Genomic DNA, 25,140 nt, shown 5'->3' with positions numbered 1-25,140 from the left:
CGTCAGGTTTGCAAAACAGTTCCTCGACGCTCACGAGATCGACGTTCGAGATGGTAGGATCGAAGACGCTATAGAGGTTGATACAACGACTACCGAGGAGACTACGACGATTTCTCTGGAGCCGACGACCTTGCCCCCCGTGGTGATACTAGTGGACGATCAACCTGAACCGCCGAACACCACAATGCCTCCGAAGACGGGGAAGAAAGGCCGCCGCGGCCGCAAAAGACTGCCTCGATCGCCGCGCCGCGGGAGACCCACCAGGAAACGATTCAGAGATAGGTATTTTGATTGCCTATTCGTTTCGTAGAATGTAGATATATTGAATTAATTAATTTTAATTTCGACTTGTGCACTCTACATTCGTTTAATTTTGAAATACATTTACGATGTAATTATAGGTTTCAGAATAATATAAATGAATATGACACTATATCTTACTTTTTATACTGAATCCTAATTCAGAGATTTATTTAACAACTTTACAACTGCGCAAAAATTTGCAGTGCGATACAAGGCGTCGACTACATTCGTGACGACATCAATATGGAAATTCTATTGTCATTATTACTCCAATTTCTATGAGTAAATCACAAATTTATATAACACTGAGTAATGACCTAATACACGAATAAATACCTAATGATGAAGAATGACTGTTACATGTACAGATACGAATACGAAGAACGCGGTTCCCGCTACCGCAATATAGAGTACCGCATGGCGGCCGACGACCCTCGCTTCGACCCTCAAGTGGACCTGCGCACGCGTCTCGAGCGTCTGCGACCTCTCATCGCTTCCGCTAATCTGCTCAACTATCGATTTGGTAGAAAGGTATGTAACAATAATACATCTATTTATATATTAATATATAATTTATATATTAATATATATACATAGACCACCTTTCATGAAGTTAAGTTTTTTGAATTAGTACTGATAAAAATATAGCGTTGTGGACTCCAAGCCCCGAAGCACAGTGGCGGACGGTAAGTTGGAACACGTGAAGAGGAGACAAAATAACATTGGGTTAGGTTGAGATACATATTTTAATCCAACAAAAGTAATGTAACGGATGATTTTTGGGAAAAAAACTGACTAAGTGACCGAAGCAGTAGGCAAGAGCTATACCTAAAGATGTGCTTTAATGATTTATTAAAGATATTAATGATAGAAAAGCACACGGAATTTAAGCCTCGAAAATACTCTTCCTACATTGAGCGTCACCAGAAAAGCACTTGGCCAATTTTCATTTAGTCTTTAAATAGGTACAACCAAGTACAAAATACATTTTTAAAAGGTGCGACTTTCAAATCTACGATCAAAGTAGTAAAAAATATTGCAATAAATTGTTTGCATTTTTAAGAAAGTAACTGATACACTACATGACGTCCTTCTTCTGCTATTTCTGAGTAGGTACCTAGCAACAACTGTTTGTAATAAATAAACCAAACAAATATCTTCTACAAGACATTTCTTAGATGTTTGTAAGATCATAAGATAGATAGGGCAATAACGACCCCCATTGCTGTACTTCCGGTTGGTATTACGCACATGTGTTGTGGCATAATATAATGTTTTTGGTTGACTGGAAGAAATACCGATTGGGATAAGTCCGCCATTGAACATATTCTTCTAAATCCAATAAATGTTTTATAATTTATTGTTGTTGTCTAATTTTGGTTTTAATATATGTATAAGTTTAGTTTAATTTTATAATAATAGATGGCGTTATCCCGTTTTGAAACGCGATATGGTTTTGTTTTGATACAAACATAAATAGAAAGGTGATTTTTAAATAAATGTCTTCGTTCCGGGAGTCTGAGTTTCATTCAAGCTGCCTTGGCTCGATATACTCTTGTCTAAGGGTCCTAACGAGTCGGATACATTTTGAAGAATGTGAAGCATTTGGCAGTTTCCTAAGTATAGAGTGAAGCTAGGTGGTGTGGAACCAATCCAAAGAAGATCAGGTGCATGAAGCGCCATCTGTCGGCTAGTACAGTGAAGTGCAGTAAGTGAGCAAGAAAAGCTGTAAGTACTTTTAACTGTGTAAAGACTTAGAAAATTTCAAGATAGAAGTAGTGGGACTTGTAAAATTTCATTGTGTAGATTGTGGGACTTAGAATAATTCGGTAAAAAGTGACGAGACGAGGAATCTATGCCCGATTTCATAACGGTGACAAAAAAAGTCCAAACACTTAGAAAATTTTGATCAATAAAAAACAGAACATAGACAAATTTTGAAAAAATAATTGGTGACATTTATAATTACATCTGTCAATCATGGAGGGCTGTATAAGAGTAATGAAACAATTATTCAGTCAAATAGAAAAGGGAAGAAGTAATTTTAAGAAGGCTCCGAAAGAAAGAATTACTGAATCTTATGTTTTGACGCGATTAGAAAGTTTGGAAACAATTATAGATAAATTCTCTGACAAGCATGAATACATTATAGCTACATATGAAGATACTGAAGGTTATATAGAAAGTGACATATACAATATAGGCTATGAAATGTATTTGAGTTATAAAACCGAGTTGAAATCTGCACTGAAAGCCTTATCACCGAATGTGTCTACCGCGTCATCGAGTTTGAAAGAGAATTCAGACAAGAATAAAGAATCACTTGTAAGATTACCGAAGATTACTATACCAGTTTTCAGTGGCAAGTATACCGAATGGTCGTCTTTCAAGGATTTGTTTACGTCTCTCATCCATAACAACTGTGCACTCGACGACGTTCAGCGACTACATTATCTGAAGACGCAAGTAAGAGGTGAAGCTGAACAGTTAATTAAACACATTCCAATTACGCATGATAACTATAAAAAGTGTTGGGATTTGTTACAAAGTAGATATGATAATAAGAGGTATTTATCTAATTGTATTCTAAAGCGTTTGTTTAACCAAAAGTCCATGAGTTGCGAGTCGGCTCAAGGGTTGAAAGATTTGTTAGATTCAACTTCCGATTGTATTCATGAGCTGACTAACTTAGATATTAAAGTCGATACATGGGATGTAATTATAATTTATATTGTAAGTCAGAAATTGGACGCTGATACTAGAAAACAATGGGAAATTCATATTAATAATTGTAGTGTAGATTTGCCTTCCTATTGTTTATTCAAAGATTTCATAGAATCACGTTACCGCGCGTTAGAGTTTGTTGAGCCCACTAAAAGTAAGTCTAAGTCATGTCCTAATCATACACAACCTAAAGTCTTGCACACTATTTCAATGTCTACCTGCCCTCATTGTAATGAAAATCATAAGATTTATTCATGTAGTAAGTTTATTAGCGAAGAAATCCCTAGCCGTCAGAATATTGTTAAAAATCTTCAACTTTGTTTCAATTGTCTCGGCAGTGGCCACTCAGCGAAAACCTGTCGTGGTTCTACGAGATGTCGGATCTGCAAGAGAAAGCACCACACACTTCTTCATGGAAACAACTCACCAACAGTAGCGGTAGCTACCGAGCAGGCAGAAACTGAACAAAGTCAACCGGAACCGTCTATTGACATGAACCAGACCACAAGCATTACAAGCCATTTTGTGACAGGAAAGGTTTCAAGCCAAACCTTATTAGCTACAGCCTTGGTAAAGGCTGAGTCAAGAAATGGTTCTCCTCTGATATTAAGAGCTCTGCTGGATCAAGGATCACAAGCATCTTTTATATCGGAAGCAGCTGTACAGTTATTACGGTTGAATAAAGTTGCTGAGAAAATTAGTATTTCAGGATTGGGTGGTGGTCAGAGTGGCTTAACCTCAAAATATGTGGTTAAGGTCACGATTCAGTCACTCTGTGACCCAACCTTTAAGTTGCAAGTGAAGGCTCACGTCCTTCAAACGGTGACTACAGTGTTACCACAAAGGAAGTTCACTCCACCCAGATGGACTGAACTTGGCCGCATCAGTTTGGCTGATCCGCAGTATAATTCGCCTAATAGAATTGATGTTCTCTTAGGCTCCGAGGTGTATTGCGCTATCCTGAAAAGGGGATTGATTAAAAGTCCTAATGATTTGATTATTGCACAGGATACTTACCTTGGATGGGTGTTGTCGGGTCAGGTTGACGGCTATGATAATGAAGAATCTACATGTCACAACATTATAATGAGCTTTCATATCCAGTTAGAAGAGAATGAACTAATCAAGAAATTTTGGGAAATCGAATCTGAACCTTGTCCAAACAAAAAGATATTAACTCAAGAAGAACAGGATTGTGAAGATCATTTCAACGCCACAACTTGCAGAGATGAGACTGGTCGTTATGTAGTGGAGTTGCCGTTTCGTCCAAATGTTCGTCGAGACTACGGTGATACAAGGTCCGTCGCTGTGAAACGTTTGTTTGGTCTAGAAAAGAGATTGGATAAGAATAGCACATTAAAGAACAATTATTCTGAGGTAATAGATGAATATTTGAAACTTGGTCATATGGAGATTGTTGATGATGAGTCATCAAATATGGAGGGTAAGGTATGGTTACCACATCATGCGGTTGTTCGTATGGATAGAACAACAACAAAAACCAGAGTGGTTTTTAATGCCGCTGATAGAAGCGCTAATGGATTATCCTTAAATGATACATTGAAGGTTGGTCCAACCTTACAAATGGAATTACGCCACTTGATAATGCGTTGGCGTTCACACCCCATATGTCTCACTGCTGATATCATAAAAATGTATCGACAAGTGAACGTAGCTGCAAGACATACCGATTTTCAGCGGATTGTATGGCGATCTGAAGAGGGTATTATACGTGACTATCGTCTTCTGACTGTCACTTTCGGCACTTCATGCGCTACTTATTTAGCTGTTAAAGCAATGCAACAAGTAGCTGTAGATGAAGGTCGTAATTTCCCGCACGCGGCAAGTAGAGTTCTATCAGATTTCTACATGGACGATCTTCTCACCGGCGCTGAAAATGAAGAAGAAGCGGTTAAGATTTATAAAGAAATGAATGAATTGCTAAATAAAGGTGGATTTCAATTGCAGAAGTGGACATGTAATAAAATAGGAGTACTAGGTGGTACAGAAACAGATACAGAAAGAGAGTTTAAAGAGGATGATGTTACTAAAATTGTAGGTATTGCTTGGAATCGCCGCACAGATGAGTTTGGTTATAACATCAAGATTTCTTCTGATGCCCCTGCTCCTGAAACAAAACGCAAAGTGATTAGTGAAATCTGTCGACTATATGATCCACTCGGGTGGATAGCTCCGTGTGTTATTATAGCAAAGATCTTCATCCAGAAGCTATGGATTGCTGGACTGGACTGGGATTATAAATTGCCAGAGGAGCTGATACAAGAGTGGTCACAATATCGCAAGGAATTACCGAAGCTAGAATTATTTCATATTCCGAGATGGGTCCGCAAGAAGAAAAGTGATATCAAAGTGGAGTTACACGGGTTTAGTGACGCTTCTAATGCAGGCTATGCTGCTGTGGTTTATATTCGTTGCGTTACTATGGAAAATGAAGTTTATACTCACCTGGTAATCGCTAAGACGAAAGTAGCACCCATCACGCAGATATCCATCCCGCGACTTGAGTTGTGCGCTGCTGTTCTAGTTACTAAACTACTTCTGGAAGTATCTGAAACACTGAACATCAATAAGTCAGATATACATGCTTGGACGGACTCTACGATCGTGTTAGCTTGGTTGTCCGACCATCCAAGTCGTTGGAAGACTTTTGTCGCCAACAGGACTTCAGAAATACTTACCTTAATTAATGCTACGCAGTGGTCATATGTTTCGACAAAGGAAAATCCTGCCGATTGTGCGTCACGTGGTATGTCACCGTCAGAGTTTCTAGAGAACTCGTTGTGGAAGAATGGTCCAAGCTGGTTACAAAATAGCAAAATTGATTATGTCAAACCACGTTCCATTTGCACCAAGACAGAGTTAGAGAAGCGTCACCTTAAAGTCCATACTACTTGTGTCAAAAACTTTGAAGAAATAGAGGATATTTGTTCTAGATTTTCAAGCTTACGGAAACTAATAAGGGTAATAGCTTATTGCAGGAGATTTCTACATCTAAAAAATACCACTTCTGAAGAATCCAAACACTTACCTTATCTTACCGCCAAGGAGATCCAGGAATCACTTACCTGTTGCATACTTCAGCATCAACGTCGTTGGTTTGCCGATGAAATCAGCATGCTCCTGAAAAATAAAAATGTTAGTAAGAAAAGTAAATTGTCTACACTTAATCCGTATATAGATAAGAATGGATTATTGAGGGTTGGAGGAAGAATAGAAAAATCTAACTTACCTGATTGTAGCAATCACCCATTTATAGTGTCAGGCGAATCACATTTGGCTAAACTCTTAGTAGCCGATGCCCATCATAAACCATTTCACGAAGGACAAAAGTTAACCTGTAACTTGTGATTTCTACAAATATATAAATGGAAAACTAGATCTCTACAACTGAGGTCAGGTGACACAGTATAAGTGTGTGAAGATAATTTGCCACCTACCAAATGGTTATACGGCAAGATCGAAGATGTGCATTCTGGTAAAGATAATTTAACAAGAGTAGTTACATTACGTTATAAAAATTCTCTTATTCAACGTCCAATTTCAAAACTTTGCCCTTTACCAGTTAATGATGAACATGATTTGTAAATTTGTTTTTAGAAATTTGTATTTTTACATTTTATGAAGTATATTGTTTTGTTTCCTTTCTCAAGAACGTTAACATGATTATTACTTTTTGCCAAGTGCTACATACATAGTGTTTACAGTCCACTACTTAATTTAAATGTTACTTGATTGAAGAAGATAGTTAATTTTGATTTGTAAATGATTTGGACAAATATTTACTTTTTTGATAGATTTTTGTTTGCTATTGACATGCTTTGTATTAGCCGATGATAGATGCACATACATACATTTAGGATGTTAAAGTAAACACGTGTTGTGCAAGTTAAGTTTGATTTATGTTTTTCAGTTTGTGAAGGACTAAATGTCCTTGGTGGGCGATATGTCTAATTTTGGTTTTAATATATGTATAAGTTTAGTTTAATTTTATAATAATAGATGGCGTTATCCCGTTTTGAAACGCGATATGGTTTTGTTTTGATACAAACATAAATAGAAAGGTGATTTTTAAATAAATGTCTTCGTTCCGGGAGTCTGAGTTTCATTCAAGCTGCCTTGGCTCGATATACTCTTGTCTAGTTGTGTTTTAATATTTCTTAGGTTCATACATTTACATTGTTGTAGCATTAAGTGTTATACTAACCTACTCGTCTTTTTATATTTTATGTAGGTAATAATTGAGTAAAAGATTTGAACATCACATATTTAAACTTATGATTCCTAAATTAAACTTATGGATTAATTCAGGCGATATCAAACGGCATGCGAACCAAATGCACATGCCACGGAGTGTCTGGATCATGCTCGGTGCGTACGTGCTGGCGCGCGCTGCCGCCGCTGGCGCGAGTGGCGGCCGCGCTCGCGGCGGAGACCGCACGCGCCGGTCCGCTCAAACCCCGCCGGAGGCAAGCACGGCGCGCCAAACCGAGGCTGCGCTATGTCACGCCCAGCCCGGATTATTGCGAGCCTGACCCCGCCGCTGGATCGTTGGGAACCCATGGAAGGTAGGCATTGTTGTATTATTAATATTCAAATTAAAGATTCTTCTTAAAAAATATAATGCAGAGCAAATGCAAGCTGCGTTTATCCTTCACTTTAATTAAAGTGGCTTGTAAGAAAATATTTGGGTTTAAAAGGAGTTAAACTATTTCATTAAGGTCAACAAAGCTTTGCTTAGAATGCAAATCAATATTATGAGCTTCATTGTATCGTTTACAATCTAATATCGATATAAATCGTGCCCTGCAGACAATGCAACGCCAGCCTGGGATCTGCCGCGGGCGGTTGCGGTCGCCTGTGCTGCGGGCGCGGACGGCGCGCCGTGCGCTCGTCGCGGCTGGAGCGCTGCCACTGCCGCTACCACTGGTGCTGCCGCGTCGACTGCCAGCTTTGCAGGCTCACCACAGAGGAACACTACTGCAACTAACACCTACTTACTCGAGATATGCAGCTTCTTACAGTGTCAGTCCTCGACGAAGATTCGCAACCATTATGGCTATCTTTAATTTTGCGACTGCTACTCAAAAGTGCGCCTGGGTACTGCATTTACAGATTCTTCAGCCACGAGGTTTTTTCAAATTCTGTGTACGTATACCCTGGATATATGTATAAACACAGGATAGCCAAGGAGCACTACTTATTCGACATGCAGCAAACATTGGAATAAATACCTACGACCGTTGTACGATACCCAGAGATCACATTGAAATCAAAGATTGAATCAGCTGCAACAAGACCAATATCCTTGCAACTTCAGCAAGTAAGAAATTAAGACACTCAGACACTCATTTTACACATACATAATTTCATTGATGTGAACTGTCTTTACAAATTGGAATTCATAGAAAGTTTAATTTTAACTTTGCGAAGATTGCGAAAATATGGATATTTAACTTTTTAGTTTGTGAGAAACATGCTAGGAATGTGTAAATATTTCACAGATCTGAGTTCGCTACCTTAATACTCATTATTCTACACGCATATTTATTTATATATTCTAGTGTCAACAAGTAAAAGTTTATTTTGCGCACTTTCCTTGCCAAAGATAATATACAACTATGCTCTGTGGTTACAAATAGACACGTCAACTAGTCATTTAAAATTTACTCAATATGATGTAAAAATTTATTATCGCTCGTAGTTCTAGTATAATTAGGGAGTAAGCTTGATAGCGGATGACATACTCGTATTAATGAAGTAGCTTTATATCGCTGTACTTAGAATAGTGTTTGGACTATTTATTTAGATATTTATAGTTTAGCATTTGTCTGACAATAATGTGTTTTAAATAAGAATACTCTGAAAATGTGACGCTACATACGGAGCTTTTTTTGCACTAAATATTCTGTATATATGTATGTTTAGAAGAAACCAGCCTTTAGAACTTTCTTGTAATTAAATAAAGTAATTCATGTTTTTCATCGTCAAATAATGTAGGATCTAGTACCGTAGATGTCTTTCTTTTATTGAGAGATGTTTAGTGTTTAATTAATTTATAATAATTTGTTGTAAATAAAATTCGTACTTAGAAGTAATGGCTGTTTAATTACTCCGAAAGTTAGTGAATACCTAAAATAGCAATGTGGAAATACGTTTCGTGGGATACAAATAAAAACAGTATTACGTGTGAAGATGTTATATTTACAGAAATGCACCATTAGTGATTTGTTGGGTGACAATCTAGCGCTTATTAATAATCAGTTAGATTTCAGAGAAAAATATATAACAAATCATCTAAGTAATTCTTATAGAATTTTAGTGTTTCGTTAGCTAACATATAAATCAAACTGCCTTAACTGGATACAATATTATTAAAGCAAACTGTGGAGACCCTAAATGAGATCTGGGACAATTATCCTTAATCTAAGTATGTATAATGGAATCATACAATAAGGAAAATTATCACAAAAGAAAAATGAAGATTTGATTCAATGAACATTATAAAAATTGATTTATAAAAAAAACGAAATACAGTACATCCCTCATATTATTTTAAAACATAATATCACTTTAACATATTCATCATTTAATTATCCAGAAAATTGCACTAATTAGCCATTGGTAGGAAAAAGTATACAATCATAGAGGCAAAGTAAATAACAAGAAGTATTCGGTGTTATATCTTCTTCGTCCATACTCACATACAGAACAACCTTTAATTTCACAGCATATGAAAAAAGATGGCACACGCACCATTTTTTCTTAATATTAAACAACTCATTCAACTTATCCCTCCTTTAAGAATTGAGCACCTACACATACTCACTGGTAGCACATTTTTGGCTGTCACTTTAATTGTAATAAAGCCTAACAAAAAGTCAACTAAAATGTGTTATCCTTTTAGTTGATCATAACTCCGTGTGTTGATCATGATCTTTTTCTGAAAAGTAAAACAGATTTTCTTAATCGTGTTGTAAATTGCGTTAGATATTTATACTGTGTATATTTAAATTTTCATGTTAATTTAATCTGAAATGGCAAACAATCGTTCAAAAATAAACTAGTTCGAACCGGTAGACGTGATGTTAACCTTGATGTGCAAAAGCCATTTTAAGTAAATAATACAATAATAGTGACAAGTAGACATGAGTGAAGGTTATATCGAAAAATAATACGCACCTATTTTGCTTTCATGTGGAATATCGTCATGGTGGGCACTGTCGATTTCCTATAAAAAATAAAATCAAAAAGTTAAGTCTAATGTGGGCAAAGATATCTTATATCTACTCGTATTCGCTCAATATTCAATTGTGTCATTTATTGGTACATTGTGTTCTTATGTATGTTACTTTAAAAATTATTATTATAATGCAATCAAACAACCCAAGCTTATAAAAGCGTAGCAAAAAGTCAATTCATGGTTGATCGCAATCAGCCGAAACACACACACCGAAATACCTTATCGAGTGGGAAACGGCTATTTGAACAAGTAACCAAAATATAAAATGGAGAAAATAGAACTATTTATTTTGAATTGTTGTACCTGTTCAGCATCAGTGGTGTGATACAGTCCCCGCCGAACCCTGGCCTGCAGCGCGCGGATCTCCTCGTCGTATGTCTTCCATTCGGGCACGATTCGCATGGCGGCTGATAACTTGGCTTCTTTTGTCATTGGGTTGTTGCACTGTGAAATAACATCGCTTAGGAATACCTCGCTAAACACGTTGACCAAATATAAACAATTTTTTAAGGTTTTTATTTGTCTATTGTTATATCTCAATTTCGATTTGACAAACATATTTGTGAACATTAATGTATTTTACGAATGAGATTTGATGTTGATAAACATTTATTGATTACAATCTAGTTATATCTATATGGGAAATCCTGATTACATAAGCAGAAAAAGGTACACCAACAACATTTTCAATCAATAAATCGAATTCAATATTTAAGATACAAACAAAAACATACCAAATCAATAGTCTTGGCGTATTTCTTGGAATTCTCATCACACCAGGTCTCGCACCAGAGCCACTCCTGTGGCAGCGACTTAATCGCCACTTGGTGGATCATGTTATTCGGTAAGTCTTGGTCTGCAAGAGATTATAAACGATGAATGATGAATTTTAAGTTGTCTATGTCGTCTATAATGGTATGGGAATGCGCTATGATGAGAGAGAGAGAAAAAAAGAGTGCATGACAACGACTAAATTACAAAGAGTTTATCTACATGAAAAGATAGATGCCTTAGTTTGAAAGATTTTTGGTTCCTGTCTTCTTATATTTGAAGCTATATATTGTGGAGGAGGTACAAACAAACTCTGCACTGGTTATTTGGAGGTAACTCATCTATGTTCAAAAGTCTGTTGGAATCTATCTCCGGCAGTGATGTGATAGGTCCGATCTTACCAGTATTTCACCTACCAGTTCTGCTTCTTAAACCTCTTCAAGGCACATTACTCACCCAAGTTAGAGAGACTGTTGGGGTCCTGGCTGAGCGCTTGGTACTGTCCCCTCAACCTGTCTCCTGCAGCGATCCGTCGGAACCGCTTGAGATCCACCACGTACAGAGCACTGATGTGGTAGCTACGCCCTTGCAAATGGTTACGCCAGTAACCTTGTTTCCAAAACCTTAACACGGATAGGGGTACATTTGTAGATATATACACAGTTGATAGCAGACAATACTGATGCGTCAGCCCACATAAGGCAATGACATGACGGGGTTAAGATTTACTTATTGTACGATTAAAAAGTTCAGAAAAGATAAAAAGCAGCTTCTTAACAAAATGTTGGTGTTACAAACAAGAGAGTCTGCGATAATCTCTTTTTCCCGGACATAGTCCAGTGCTAATAAATATTATTTATACATTTTTTACACAAATTCAGCTCTAATCTTCGAATCAATTAAACTTACCGGAATCCCTCCATCTCTTTTCTACTATCACAGAACGGGGTGTAACCGTAAGGAGCTCCGCCCAAGTCCAATTCGACCAACTCTTTCAAGTCTGCTCGAACAATCTGGAACACAGTTTTTTTTTTCACATTATATTTATTACAGATAGCTATACTTTTGGTTACATCACTTTAAAGTTGATTTCATATCAGGAAGTTAGGAGCTCAGAATCAGGCATTGACGACAACACTGGAGTTCGTAAACGTGTAGGTATACACAAGTATTCGAAAGGCTTCCCACCACCTGATTAGAAAATCAAATCCTAGCAATTAATATATAAATACCATATTATGTTATTTTGAAATTAAGAGAACAATCAAGAGATGGAATACAAAGTCTAACACGCAGAAGATTGAAATTCACCTGATCAGCATCGACGAATATGATCTTCTTGACGTGCAGCGGAAAGAGAACATCGAGGAACAGAATCTTGTACCCCCAGATGGTGCGCTGGCGGTCGCGTTGTCGTTGCAGCCACCGCGGCCACTGGTACTGAACCAGCTCGTATTCGAACCCGTACTCCTGGGCCATGTACGGGAGGATGTCCTGGGGAAATCGGATTTTATCAATACATAGTATCTTAACAGTGTAAATATCTACATAATATAGTTATGCTTATCAAGTCAGTAGCTAAGTTTCGTCTGGTCTGAAAAAGAAAAGTAGGTTATTGATTTGAAACGAAAATTTTAGACATCTGCTTAACTAAAGCTCAAATCGAGACAGACTATCACATAACATTCGTCAAGGAGTAACAGAAGAAGTCATCATGTTTCACCAATTTTTTTAACAACTCTCTCTCTTTCTTTGGGCGCGGAAATAAACAAACTGAAGCTGAAATAAATAAAATATGATATTATCACAGTACCTTGAGTGAAGGGCTGAGGTAATTCTTCAGGAACCAAAACTTGACGGGCGACTTGGTGTTCTTGAGCACGGACAGCATCATGATCCTCAGGAATCTTTCGTACAAGTGTCCGGAAGCCACGGAGAACACGTTGATGGTTTCGTCTTGGACCTCCTGCTCCTCCCCGCCGCCAAACGAACTGAAATAACTCAACAAATTTGAATTTTCTTCTATAACCTGACCTGACATTTGTTAGTAGAAGTGAGAACATACAAAGATTCGAGAGATAAACTGAGAAATACGGAGAGATGTGGTAACGGTTACTGTGTGTGGTAATCTGTAGCGCAGCGGTAGTGCGCTTGTCTGTGACACCAGAGGTGATTCGAATCCCGGCCAGGGCTAGATGAAGAAACGTACTTTCTCTGATTGTCCTGGGTATTGGATATTTATGTATATAAGTATTTATTAAAAATATAGTATCGTTGGGTTAGCATCTTGTAACACAAGTCTCGAACTTACTCCAAGGCTAAATCAATCTGTGTAATTCTTCTAGTATTTATTTATTATTTAATTATTTGGAACTTATTAATTATGACATACTTATATGAAGAGTTATATTACGCGACCAGGTACATCGACTGCAACATCAAATTTTATGGGCAAAGAGGCGTGACATGGTGGGCATCACCTGGTACCCTAGAATACCAGTAAGGCTAAAAGGGCAGGTCTATAAATCCATCATTACGCCTGTCATGTTTTATATAAATATCAAAATAAATAAACATATATACGGGACAAATTACTCAGTAAAATTATATAGCAGTGAGACATGGCCAGTACCTACTTGAGCGGCACAAGCCGGAGCTGCGTGTCACGGAGACCTACATGCTACGCTGGATGAGAGAAGTTTCACGTAGAGACCGCGTGAGGAACTCTCTTAACCGCGGCATCTCTCGTGTCCGTGACATAGCAAAGTGCAAGATAAGCGCCTACGCTGGTACCGCCACGTATTTGTAAGCATGCCGACTATTTGGGGAACTGATGTCTGCCCATGCCACCTCCGCCGGGTAGAAGGGGCAGACCGAAGATATCCTGGCTTGACGTCGAGTAAGATGATATATACGCGTGCTTTAATAGCCTTAAAACTGAACTCGCTGCGAACCAGACAAAATGGAAGGAAAATTACGATGCGAAGAACAAGGTCCGCAGCATTGTAGCGGAGGGTGCAATTGAGAACACGCAAAGATGATTGATACCTAATTTGAAGAATACATAAAGTTTTCCGGCATAAAATCTAAATAATATAATGACAAATAAGAGATGCAATGTTACCTCGCGATCGAGTCCCAATTCACGCCCGAGTTAGTTATCATCGCCCACGGCTAGCAGTTCCATATGTTATTTGTCCAGCTGTTATCAACGTGCAGCTTCTACGCAAATTAAGACTTTTCCCGTAGCCAATTAACGTGATTAAACATTTATAACTGTGTGAGCACGTATCTTACCTCAAAATTTAAATCATAATGCGACCAAGCTTGTTTCCGTTTTAGAGTCTCCCCCGAAAGCAGTGTTTTAACATCATTAACAATAACATTCAGTGTATTATTGGCAATTACCTCGCGATAGAGTTCCAAATCCCGCCCGAGTTGTCATCGCCCTCGGCCAGCAGTTCCACGTGCTGCTTGTCGGGCCTCTTCTGCACGCGCAGCTTGATCACGTGGCTGCGGAACGAGCTCATCAGCACCTGGATGTCCTCGCTGCCGGCCGGAGTGTCCGTGTTTTCGTGACTAAACATAAATACAGTTTAATGTTATACCAACGCCAGTGAATAGAAAAATAAGGCTCGATAGAGAGAATATAAATAAAACAAAATCCTATTAACGACTCTGTTTTATTAACCTATTAACTACTTCTATATATCGAATGGAAAATGACTATTGATTCATCTCGTATCATATTAAGCAAGACTGTTGAGAGGCCCGGAATTTATTAGGGTTTGCAACGGGAAACTACACTCACCTAACAATCTCATAAATTTCATCTGATCGTCCAGGTCTCAGCCGCAGTATCCAGGCGCCCGGGTTGGCCTTCAGCTGGAAGTAGCCCAGGTTGGCCATCACTATAGTGTCCATGAGCTCGGGATTCTCACGTGTGCCCAGGATCAGTTGGAGACCTCTAGGAGGCGTGCCCAGAGTCGTATCCCACGCATGGCCTTCCAGAAGCAAGTACTCTAATTCGAATTCGCTGTGGAGAGTTCGTTAATAAGTATTGTTGCGTTTCTTTAAAAATATAGACGTGTAGTATAACATTTTTATGTATAGCATTTTATTATCTTATTTTTCAAAATTTTAATCAATAGAAGGCCCGATTAGTCAGACAATATGCGATGAAATTTTAAGAATTAGGGCTTCGCAAATTAATTTTTATTCAATTTAAAAAAGGAATACCTATGCACAACGGTGTCGACATCTGCAAGCCTGATATTGTCTAAGTCGTACACGGACTTGACACATTCTACCAGCCAATTGGGAGGCGTTCTAAGTTCCATAGAAAGTAGAGGGGCGTGCGGTAGACGTGAGAACCGGGCTAGGGCTCCGCCGCTCATCGCCCCGGACGGCGTGAACGTCAGCTCGGGCTCCAACACATAACGGTAGAAACTGCAAAAAATATATGAGTTAAAAAGGGATCAACCTGGATTTGTAATTGTGAGATTTATAAGCCTTTCCTCTATTCTTCTCTGCTAGAACAACGTGGCAGCTTGCATTAGAAGAATGTGCTTATTTCCTCAGTTGCATTTGATTCATGCCATTCATGTTAAAAAGATATAGTCCTTTCCTTCCCTGATTTTGGGAACAAGCTCATAAATCTTGGATTCTTCTTTAAGACAACCGGTCACTATTTGAATCTTACATACCGGTCACTATTTGAATCTTACATACCGGTCACTATTTGAATCTTACATCAACAACATCAAGCCGAACGTATTTATTAGTATTTTCGAGACATTGCATGTAAGATGTGATTACCTTTTTAGCGGCATGTCTGAGTTCTTATCCTGCGGGTTGAGGAAGAGCTTGATGCGACAGTTGATGACTTTCCTCAACACAAGCAATAAAGGCGCTAGGCGCTGTGCGGCTATCGATGCCGGCTCTAATACGGCTACGATCTGTGTAAGAATTCAAAATGATAAAATTATTTGTTTCTAAACGAAATTGTGATACTTTTATACATGTAGAACAAAATACTGATTTTGGGGAGAACTGAATCCGCCTGATTGTCTCAACTTTCAAAGCAAACAGACAACAAAAAAAATACTAGAATAAAACTAAAAAAATATAAGAAGCAATAAGGTCATTCACCTCAACGGCTGCTTCGTTGGCGTTGGTCGGAGGTAACGTGACCACAGAATGTTCTGTTCGCAACCCCGGCGGAATAGCCGTACGCGAGCGAGGCTTGCGCCCGCTCAACACTGAGACCACCTTCAACCGCGTCTCCACATTCATCGGGCCAATCTCCTCTTCCGAATCTAAAAAAAGAAATGTTTGTAAAGAAACTGACTGGCGGATCGGCTAACGCTCTCAAAAATAGTGGTAGTTTAAAGCTGATATAGGGTATGATTCCCTAGAACAAAAACGTCTAGTAAGAGACGACTTCCAGAAACATTACGAAATAACCTTAGATCTTGCATTCAATATGAAGTAATTTTAAGACTATAGTTCTGAAATCATCTATGTAAATTTCAAGAGGTTTAATTTGATCAATGCTTTAATAACATACCATCGTCGTCGTCTTGGACAACTTCATTTTTGGAGGTCTTCTTTTTGTCTAATACCTCCGATATTTTGTCTCCATACACTTGGTTGCTGTACCTGTTCAAAACAAAAGAATTTAAGGCTACGATGTCAAGGTAATCAATTAAGGTCGGGTTCGTAAAAAATGCTCTGCAACGTGGGAAAATTACTAAACGAATCTCAATCTTATCAGGGCATTTTGTTAACTGGATGTTGGAGACATGCTCACTTCTGTCATTAACTAATCTCTCCAATCTTAGTTGGTGTTGACACAAGAGACTCACAAACTCTCCCAATCTCTTACTCTTTACAAAGGTGATCATCAAGCTAGAGCGATGAATTCCACTGTTTATATGTGTCATGTAAGCTATATTTAAGCCAAGAACATATGAAACTCGTCTCACCTTATTATTAAAACAGTAAATTTGTTCCGATGCTTGTGGAGTTTACTTTGATGTCTTACCTCTCTAGTAGCAGAAAATCGTCAAGCGTGAACTGTTCATCATCGTCGAAGGGCCCCACAATCCTCGCGTTGTGTACAACCGCGCGTTGCGACGCTCTCAACTTGAAGCTGCGAGCGCATAGCACGCGAGACGCTTTTAGCACCCACTCGTATTTGTTCAAAGCGGGAACAAGTTCTGGCTGTGGACGGAACAATACGTAGTTATTGTCACATCTTTTTTTCATAGAGAAGATAGAGACTTGATACGATCCTTACGAGAATCTCTCGCTACCTCTGCACTTCATATAAGCTCCATAGACTCGAATATTGGACTTAATAGACTAAACACAAGTTCCCACTGAGTGGGTACAATCGCGAGCAGAGCAACCTGCTTCCTCTGATGTTGGTTGGTATGTGGAGAGGGTGTCAGCTTCGTTTCGAGACAGTAGTAATACTGACCAGGATATCGCAGTCCTGTCTCTCGTGGCAGCCCTCGTCCTCCAGCAGTTGGGCGACGTACTTCGTGGCCTTGCTGGGCTCCAGCGTGGTGACCGCAGCCAGCACCACTTTGTTCATTGATTGGTCGGCTCCGGTGCCTTCCACGTTCGGTATGAACGCCACTCGGACCCCGCCCGTTTCTCGCTGTAAATTTAAAACGATTTACAATTTGTCTCGAAAAATGAAACTGCCCCGACAGCACCTATTCGACACAAGTGGAGAAACAATGCTGCGCACTTACAAGCTAAATACCTGATCAGGCTCTGTGGCGAGAATTCTACAAAGAAGAAACATATAGTATTATAATTATATACGATTAAACAAGCACGTTGTTTCCTGCGTATTCACCCACGTGAATTTCGCGTTTGTACCGCAATTAACGTAAGATGATCTAAAAGCACACGTGAAAAAAAGGCAATTCTTACCATAAAAGTGATGGCATTCCTCAGCAGTTCCCTTGAGCGTTTATGGTTAAGATCTCCCGCGACCCAGATGGTCTGGGTGACCTTATCTGGTTTGCCAGGCTTCGTGAAGTATCTCAACACTGGCAACGCAGTAGCCAGAGCGTCGCGACCTGATAACATAATACGCTATTTACTTAAAATTTTATTGAGCCTTAAAGCTGAACATAACACTATAAACATTATTAATTGTGACAGTGAAAGCTGATTTCGATTTCAGTTTTAAGGTTTGGATGCCTTAATAGAATTAAGGGTTGTAAGGTTTGAACTAAAAGGCATAAATATACAACTATTTTATACCACTTAAATGCATGAGTCTGTGTATTTTGTCTTCAGCAAACAGTTCACTTGACGAAGGAACACCATTCAAGTCCAAATGCTGTGCTGTCTCAGATCCCAAAATACGACGGTTCAACCTGACAACAAGAGGAAATAAATTATTGCGAGAGTTGCGCGTAGAAACCAATTCACATATATAAAAGCTTAGTGTAAAAACGACTGCTTAAAACGTGTAATAATTTGCGAAGTTTCCGAAGAGTCATAGACATAAGCGACACTAGCGCCTCCTCTAACAACTTCCTATTATCCAGATATCCCCTTCATATTACATACCTAGGCATGACATGCGGTTGCTTCATGAGATAGTCCACCGCGTCGTCAGAGTCTGACAGTTCTCCTCTGAACACCGCGCGCTGGAAACGCGCCGTGTGCCGAGACAGAGCCGACACTAGCGCCTCCTCTAACAGTTCCACTGAAGTCATTGACGTGGCACCTTCTTCCCACAGCGGCACGCCATTGATCAGCACCTATGTAGATAACCATTTTATCCCTTTAACAAAAACTTGTCACAACTATGTCGAATATATTTATTTCTATCACTTCTTCTGCTATTTAAAATACGGATTAAAAGTGCGGGCTTTATTATCACTGAATTATATCTACAAAACAAAATTATGTCTTCCTGTTGGAATTAATCAAACTACTGAACATGTGTTCATAACTTATATGAGAGTTACCTGTGGATACTTATTGACCCCTATCTTGGACACAAACTCCTCAGCCAGCTGATGGCCGAAGTTGTACTCTGAGTCCTCGGCCACGATCTCATCGATGTTGGCGCTCGAACTTGCATACTTCTTCAACTGACTCTTCACCAAGTCGAAGGTTAGAGTCTCTTCTTTCAGGTTTAGAAGCTGCAATAATAATAATGTTTTTATTTTTCTCAGTGCTTTGGTGGAAAAGGGATTATGTTTAATAAACTGGGTCTATGCCAAAATCATGAATAAACTGTTACTCGATATCGAGCAACCTCTTTGTATCGGTCCTGGAGGCTTTCAAAGACTCATTTGCATTCTAAAGTTTTAACAATCTCAAGAATTCACATACTTCCGAGAGATGGACCCTAAAATGGAAGAAGAAATAGAAGAAAATGAAAATGTCATCAGATTAACAATACTTTGTAATAAATTGTCTACTAACCTGACTCAAAAAATAGAAGGCTTCCTTATTAGAGTTCTTCTCCTGCGCCACGTAGTTGAAAGCGGACCTCACGGCGGCGTTGAGAGCGTTAGTTCCTGGTGCTAGCACCAAGCCCACTCGGACTGGAGTCGCGTGTCGTAGCAACGTCTCCCCTAGTTGTATAGGGGGACCTGATGCGAACGATGTGGGGTCCACTACTATGACCTGTGGAAAATTAGAGGGAAGAATTTATGAATTTTAACCTGAAACGACCCTGGTTTTAAATACAAAATTAAACGATTAAAAATAGCTATAACAATAGTATTTCGTGCTATTTTATATATTATTTTCATAATTATGACCATAGTTACACTCTACTAGTACAATGATAATTTACCTAATCAATTCACGACATATCATATTTATATCCCGTTAACTACTAAGAACCAGTTCTCAATCTATTGCAATTCAGTCCACCTCATATTCCTCAGGATGCCAGGCTAAGTATGCTTTTTGCCCGTGATATGGTTCAATAGTGCAGTCTGGACCAGAGAAAAATACGCTGTAGAAGCTTCATTCAGGAAAACGGTAAGCGCCAGTACCATACGTTGCCTTCGATAATATTTAACCAAATGAAAGAAGAATATCAAGTTCAATAAAAATACACGATTTCCTATATACATACATTTTGTTCTGCCACTTACATAATTATAGATGTTCCTGCGCAAATTCCTCAGCATGCCAGGGTAAGTAGGCCGCAGTAGCTCCATGTAGGACGAGGGCCAGCGTCGGTACCTCTCATCAGCTTCGATATCGTTGAGCCATGTGATCGCAGAATCTCGGATGTCCAGCCCATACTCCTCCCAAGTGTAAGACTCTCCAAGTTCCAGCGACATTAGAGTGTTGATCAGTTTCTTCGGAAGACCTAAATATTAATTGGATATGAGAAAAATTTTTGCATTTGGACATATACATATAAAGTGAAATATACGTTATAACATACACTAGTTTTTGTTTTATGTTTCTCAAGAGATATATTTGATATTTGAAGTATCTGCAATCCCCTCATGATATTCCTTTCTACTTCCGGTTCGTATAACCGGAGGGTTAGTAAATGGGTTATGGTGGGATAGTATGAACGACACAGAAACAACAAGCTAAGAAAGAAAACATACCTAACGCATGCAGAGTATTCATTGGTCCAATATCTTCTCGCAGTGCGGCTAACAGCGCCATTACATCGACTTCTTCGGCGTCATACTGCGCGCCCGACACCAGCAGCAGGGGCTCCGCGGGCCGGAGTCCCAGTGCTGACGCCCACACGTCCTGGTTATAAAGGACTTCTTCACGGAAAGACCGTGGTACGTTGATGTGGATCAGTGACTTTGTCTGGGTTAAAATAAAATCGTTTCATTAGTTTGGGATGAAAGTTAATAAGGGATATTAAGTTGCTAATATTAGCGTTTGTCTCGGTGGTGCTTAGCAAAATATTTTTCTACATTAACCGAGTTCCGCAAATGACCACAAAGTGTGAGGAGGCCTGACCTAAAGCAGACAGACAGTCAGTCAGAGGCAGTCTTATCTAGTCTGGTGTCCATTACCCTGATAATCTGAGTAATCAGAATGGTTGGATTTCTCTAATATTCTTCCTCGTGGCGTTGATTCAGCTCACCTCTCGACATTTTTTAGTTTGGATTCCTCTAATAAATAGACAAAATAAAAAGCAGACCAATTATAAGTAACATCAATGTCAAATCACACAAGAAAATCTAAAACAAACAAATGCCAAATACCTGCATAGGAAAATTCTGAGCAATAGACGTAAGCACTTTCAAAGCTTCGTCCCCGCCAGCGTCGTGTGCATCGGCCACGGCCACCGCGGCTTGCATGCTCAGCGCTTGCATCTGCCACACCTTCAGCGGCGCCAGCTCCTCGCTCGACTCCGACAGGTGCCGCCGGAACCGCTCCAGCGGAGTACGCAGGGCTGGGAATATGTTCCTGAAGGGAAATGTTCGGTGCTAAACTTATTTGGGAATAATCTCTGTAGTTGTGTTTTCTTCAGCGGAGTATGCAGAGCATGGAATAAGACTTTAGTTGATAATCATGATTCAATATAGATCTTTATAGACATTATTTGAAATTACATCATACGAACACAACCAAAAATAAGATAATATCATAAATTCATTATTTATATAATATTTTTCCTAGGGCCATCTCTTAAGTTTGAGGGAATAAATGTGGAAGTAGCATGAGTGGGTAAAAGAGGTATTTACACAGAATAACTTGGAATGACCTTCATTAGCATATTGCTTATGACATCCATAAAAACTGATGGAGTGTTTGAGATCGAGATACTTCTACTCTGACGAAAATCACATAATTATATAAAATAAAGAAAGTATGGTCGTGTGGTTCCCGGCACCAATACAAAAAAGAATAGGACCACTCCATCTCTTTCCCATGGATGTCGTAAAAGGCGACTAAGGGATAGGCTTACAAAAACTCGGGATTCTTTTTTAGGCGACAGGCTAGCAACCTGTCACTATTCGAATCTCAATGCTATCATTAAGCCAAATAGCTGAACGTGGCCTTTCAGTCTTTTCAAGACTGTTGGCTCTGTCTACCCCGTAAGGGGTAAGATATAGACGTGATGATATGTATGTATGTATGTAAAGAAAGTATTGATATAAATTCTAATTAATTCATATTTTTTCTAGTCTAAGTTGCCAAGATTTTTAGTTTTCATAAAAGACAGGCTAGAAACTAGATATAAATAGGCTTAAATTTAATAAACTATGTAACAACTTACTTAAGTCTAGCAAAATTAAAGCCATCTATTTGGTTTTGTGGATCATTTTCATCTTCTTCCTCAGATGGGGTTGGTACCTCGCCACCCTCAGACTCTTTGGGAGTTGAATCATCTTGGCTCTTGTACTCTGTGCTCTTCAACTGCAATTCTACTCCGTAACCAGACAAACGTAACTTCGGCTTGGCTCTAGGCTGAAAATAATTTTTACATAATATTTTTTTTTTCTCAAATATACAAGAGTTACTTCCAGATAAATCTTACCTTGACATTCCATCGTACAACATAGTTGATAGCCCCTCTGTCAGCATAAGCTGCCAATATCTTATGTTTGGTAGCAAATTCTTTAAAGCCGAGTTCTCCATATAGTATGGCTGATAGACTTCTGTTATCACTGCTGGGATAAGAGTGATCTAAAAGATATGTCTCTTGCTTGTTTATATCCTGAAATATTAAAAAATTCAATGTGTAGCCATCATGAATAGTGTGACCTTCATGTCTTCTTCAAGACAGAATATATACACAAAGGCATACGCCTCTGTGGTTGCCTCTGTAGCTTTCTGGTACCAATAAAAAAAAAGGTTGATTAATATCAGTACATCTTCCCAAACAATGATCAATTTACAAACTTCCTGCAATTATAAATAAATAAAAAAATAATGTAATATATATTTGATATAATAAAAAAAACAACTTAGATATAAATTTGTATTTGAAATATAATAACAAGATGTAACAATAAGAACAGACATACATATAATCACGTCTATAACCCTGTGGAGTAAACAGAGCCAACAGTCTTTAAAATCCATGGGAAAGAGATGGAGTGGTCCTATTCTGTTTTCTATTGGTGCTGGAACCACACAGCATAATAAGAAACCATTATACAATTTATTGTAAGACATTATAAAAATTTAGTTTCAGAATTAAAGTAAATAACTTTGCATTTGGATCCCAGAAGTAAAATATAATGACATGATACTTGAAGAACCAGTGCAATTTTAACAGAACATAAATTAAACAGTTCTGAATGGCAGGCAGCTGATATTTTTTCGTGAAACTCTCATGGTATATAATATCTATATAGAGTAAAGATATGTACTTTCATTTCTTTGTTTGCAAAGAATAAACTAAAAAACTACTGGACTAATTTAAATAATATTTGAAAGGAAATGGAAATTCTATGGGGGTGAAGCCTCCCTAAGTATTAAGAGCATGAGGTGCTAAGCATGTAAAAAAAAGAGCAACTCAAACATTTTTCTATATACACAGTACTCCAAAGGAAACCTTTAAAGATGGTCACTACTTTCTTAATAAAAAGACTGCTCTCACTTTAAAAATTATTTCAATTAAAATAAATACTTACTGGATTATACTGATCATATTCTTTGAGGATATCTCTCAAGACATCATTATCACATACTTTCCTTTTGGCTATAGAAACAAATACATCGCAGGAGGCATCCTTTGCTCCGTCCCTTGTTGCAATTTGATCAAACATGTGCACTGTAGGTGATGTCATATGCATAGACAATGCAAGCTTTGCCATTCGCAATTGTGCAGGAGCCAATAGCGTGCTAGCCACTCCGATGATAGCATCATATATTTGCTTATCATTTTCTGAAAATTTTATTATGATTAATAAAATATACTTCATCAAGGTAACTCTTAGCTAGTCCCAACATAGGAAAAGACTTTATTAACAAATTGATAAAACCCAATTTTATTGGAACAAATAGATTATTTCTATTCCATTAAAATATATTTCATTAGATATAAAATTTTTATATGGTTTTTCTCTAATTCTTTTGGTCTAACAGCTCTGTAGTTCACTTCCGAAGTCCATCTGGATATCCCCAAATCATTCTAGTTCCATATTGTTTATATACAGGTTTCTTTTGAGTCACGAGGGTTTTTAATACCTATAAGTCTTCTCACTAATTTCAGTAATCAAGGCATCTATTTATTTTTGTAAATTGTTTATATGTATGATTATTATAATTATATTATTTGTATTTTGTATAAATATATGTATTTAGTTCCATCCCACCTTAACTTCTCTTTCAGACCCAAATGGTTGACTGGTAAAAAAAGCTTCATTGTCTGCCAATCGTGCTACACATTTGTATTTTGAACAATAAAGTATAAATAAATAAATATAATATGTATTCCAAGTGCAATTAAAAAACTTACCCAGACTTTCCAAGCTAGTTGTTAATGAGTTTATTCCATCAACAAATGACCAGAATAAATCAGGATTTTCGTCCGCAAGATATTCTGCTAACTCCAGCACAATAGGAGTTGCCTCCCATTTAGCACTTACAAATGAGGTTACTGACTTTGATTTCCTTTCATCCCTTTTGGTCGGATTATTTGTAGCTGAAGTTACAAAGACGCAAGCCAAACATACGAAAAATATTCTACAGCCGGTGACTTGCATGGTTTAACCAACTGTTATTTACTAATTTTTGGGAATAATTAAATTAACTCTGTTATGCGCAGCACATTTTACTAATACCTATCTAAATATCACGTTGTTATCATGAAATAAATTGCAAATAGATACCTACTGCAATTTCATCGAAAAATCCCAATCTCTCAAATCAAATCAAAAAGACAAATCACTAGGAATGTGAAAAAAAAATCGATTATGGAAAAAATCGATTTTTTTAAAGTAAAAATCGATTTTTTTACGTGATTTTTTGTAAATTAATAATCGATTAAAAATCGATTTTTATAATCATACAATAAATGCACTACATTACGTTTTTGTCTTCTGGCTTGGAGCCCGGAACGCGAACTGCCAAAGAATACTATCATAGCTCCATAA

General features: G+C 38.1%; 2 protein-coding genes across 3 annotated transcripts in view; one reads left to right on the top strand and one right to left on the bottom strand.

Annotated features, from left to right (window-relative positions):
• Positions 1–9,053, top strand: part of LOC106136904 (protein Wnt-11b-2-like) — a 34,327-nt gene extending 25,274 nt beyond the window's left edge. Inside the window, exons 4-7 of the mRNA XM_013337572.2 lie at positions 7–282; positions 672–834; positions 7,357–7,613; positions 7,858–9,053. Of these exons, the coding sequence (XP_013193026.2) occupies positions 7–282; positions 672–834; positions 7,357–7,613; positions 7,858–8,035 (874 nt within the window). The 3' untranslated portion in view covers positions 8,036–9,053. The remainder of the gene's footprint in view (positions 1–6; positions 283–671; positions 835–7,356; positions 7,614–7,857) is intronic.
• A 175-nt stretch (positions 9,054–9,228) lies between these two features.
• On the bottom strand, positions 9,229–24,929 carry LOC106136981 (UDP-glucose:glycoprotein glucosyltransferase). 2 transcript variants are annotated; one of them, XM_013337700.2, is made up of 28 exons: positions 24,504–24,929; positions 23,677–23,930; positions 22,575–22,754; positions 22,314–22,504; positions 21,295–21,499; positions 20,677–20,890; positions 20,206–20,426; positions 19,523–19,726; positions 19,060–19,236; positions 18,656–18,849; positions 18,344–18,459; positions 18,008–18,156; positions 17,544–17,726; positions 17,106–17,284; positions 16,629–16,720; positions 16,211–16,377; positions 15,878–16,017; positions 15,299–15,508; positions 14,871–15,095; positions 14,468–14,638; positions 12,873–13,059; positions 12,371–12,553; positions 11,969–12,072; positions 11,516–11,682; positions 11,023–11,144; positions 10,592–10,732; positions 10,228–10,276; positions 9,229–9,988 (listed from the first exon to the last, which is right to left on the bottom strand). In XM_013337700.2, exons 1-28 carry the CDS (start codon positions 24,748–24,750, stop codon positions 9,957–9,959), a joined length of 4,704 nt encoding a protein of 1,567 aa, XP_013193154.2. In that variant the 5' UTR covers positions 24,751–24,929; the 3' UTR covers positions 9,229–9,956. The 2 variants fall into 2 exon arrangements, with proteins under 2 accessions (XP_013193154.2, XP_013193155.2); XM_013337701.2 differs by having other exon boundaries at positions 12,873–13,050.
• Between the last annotated feature and the right edge of the window lie 211 nt (positions 24,930–25,140).

Source organism: Amyelois transitella, chromosome 4 (assembly GCF_032362555.1).
Source record: "Amyelois transitella isolate CPQ chromosome 4, ilAmyTran1.1, whole genome shotgun sequence".
Taxonomy (NCBI): Eukaryota; Metazoa; Arthropoda; class Insecta; order Lepidoptera; family Pyralidae; genus Amyelois; species Amyelois transitella.
This window is presented reverse-complemented; position numbering and strand designations above follow the sequence as displayed.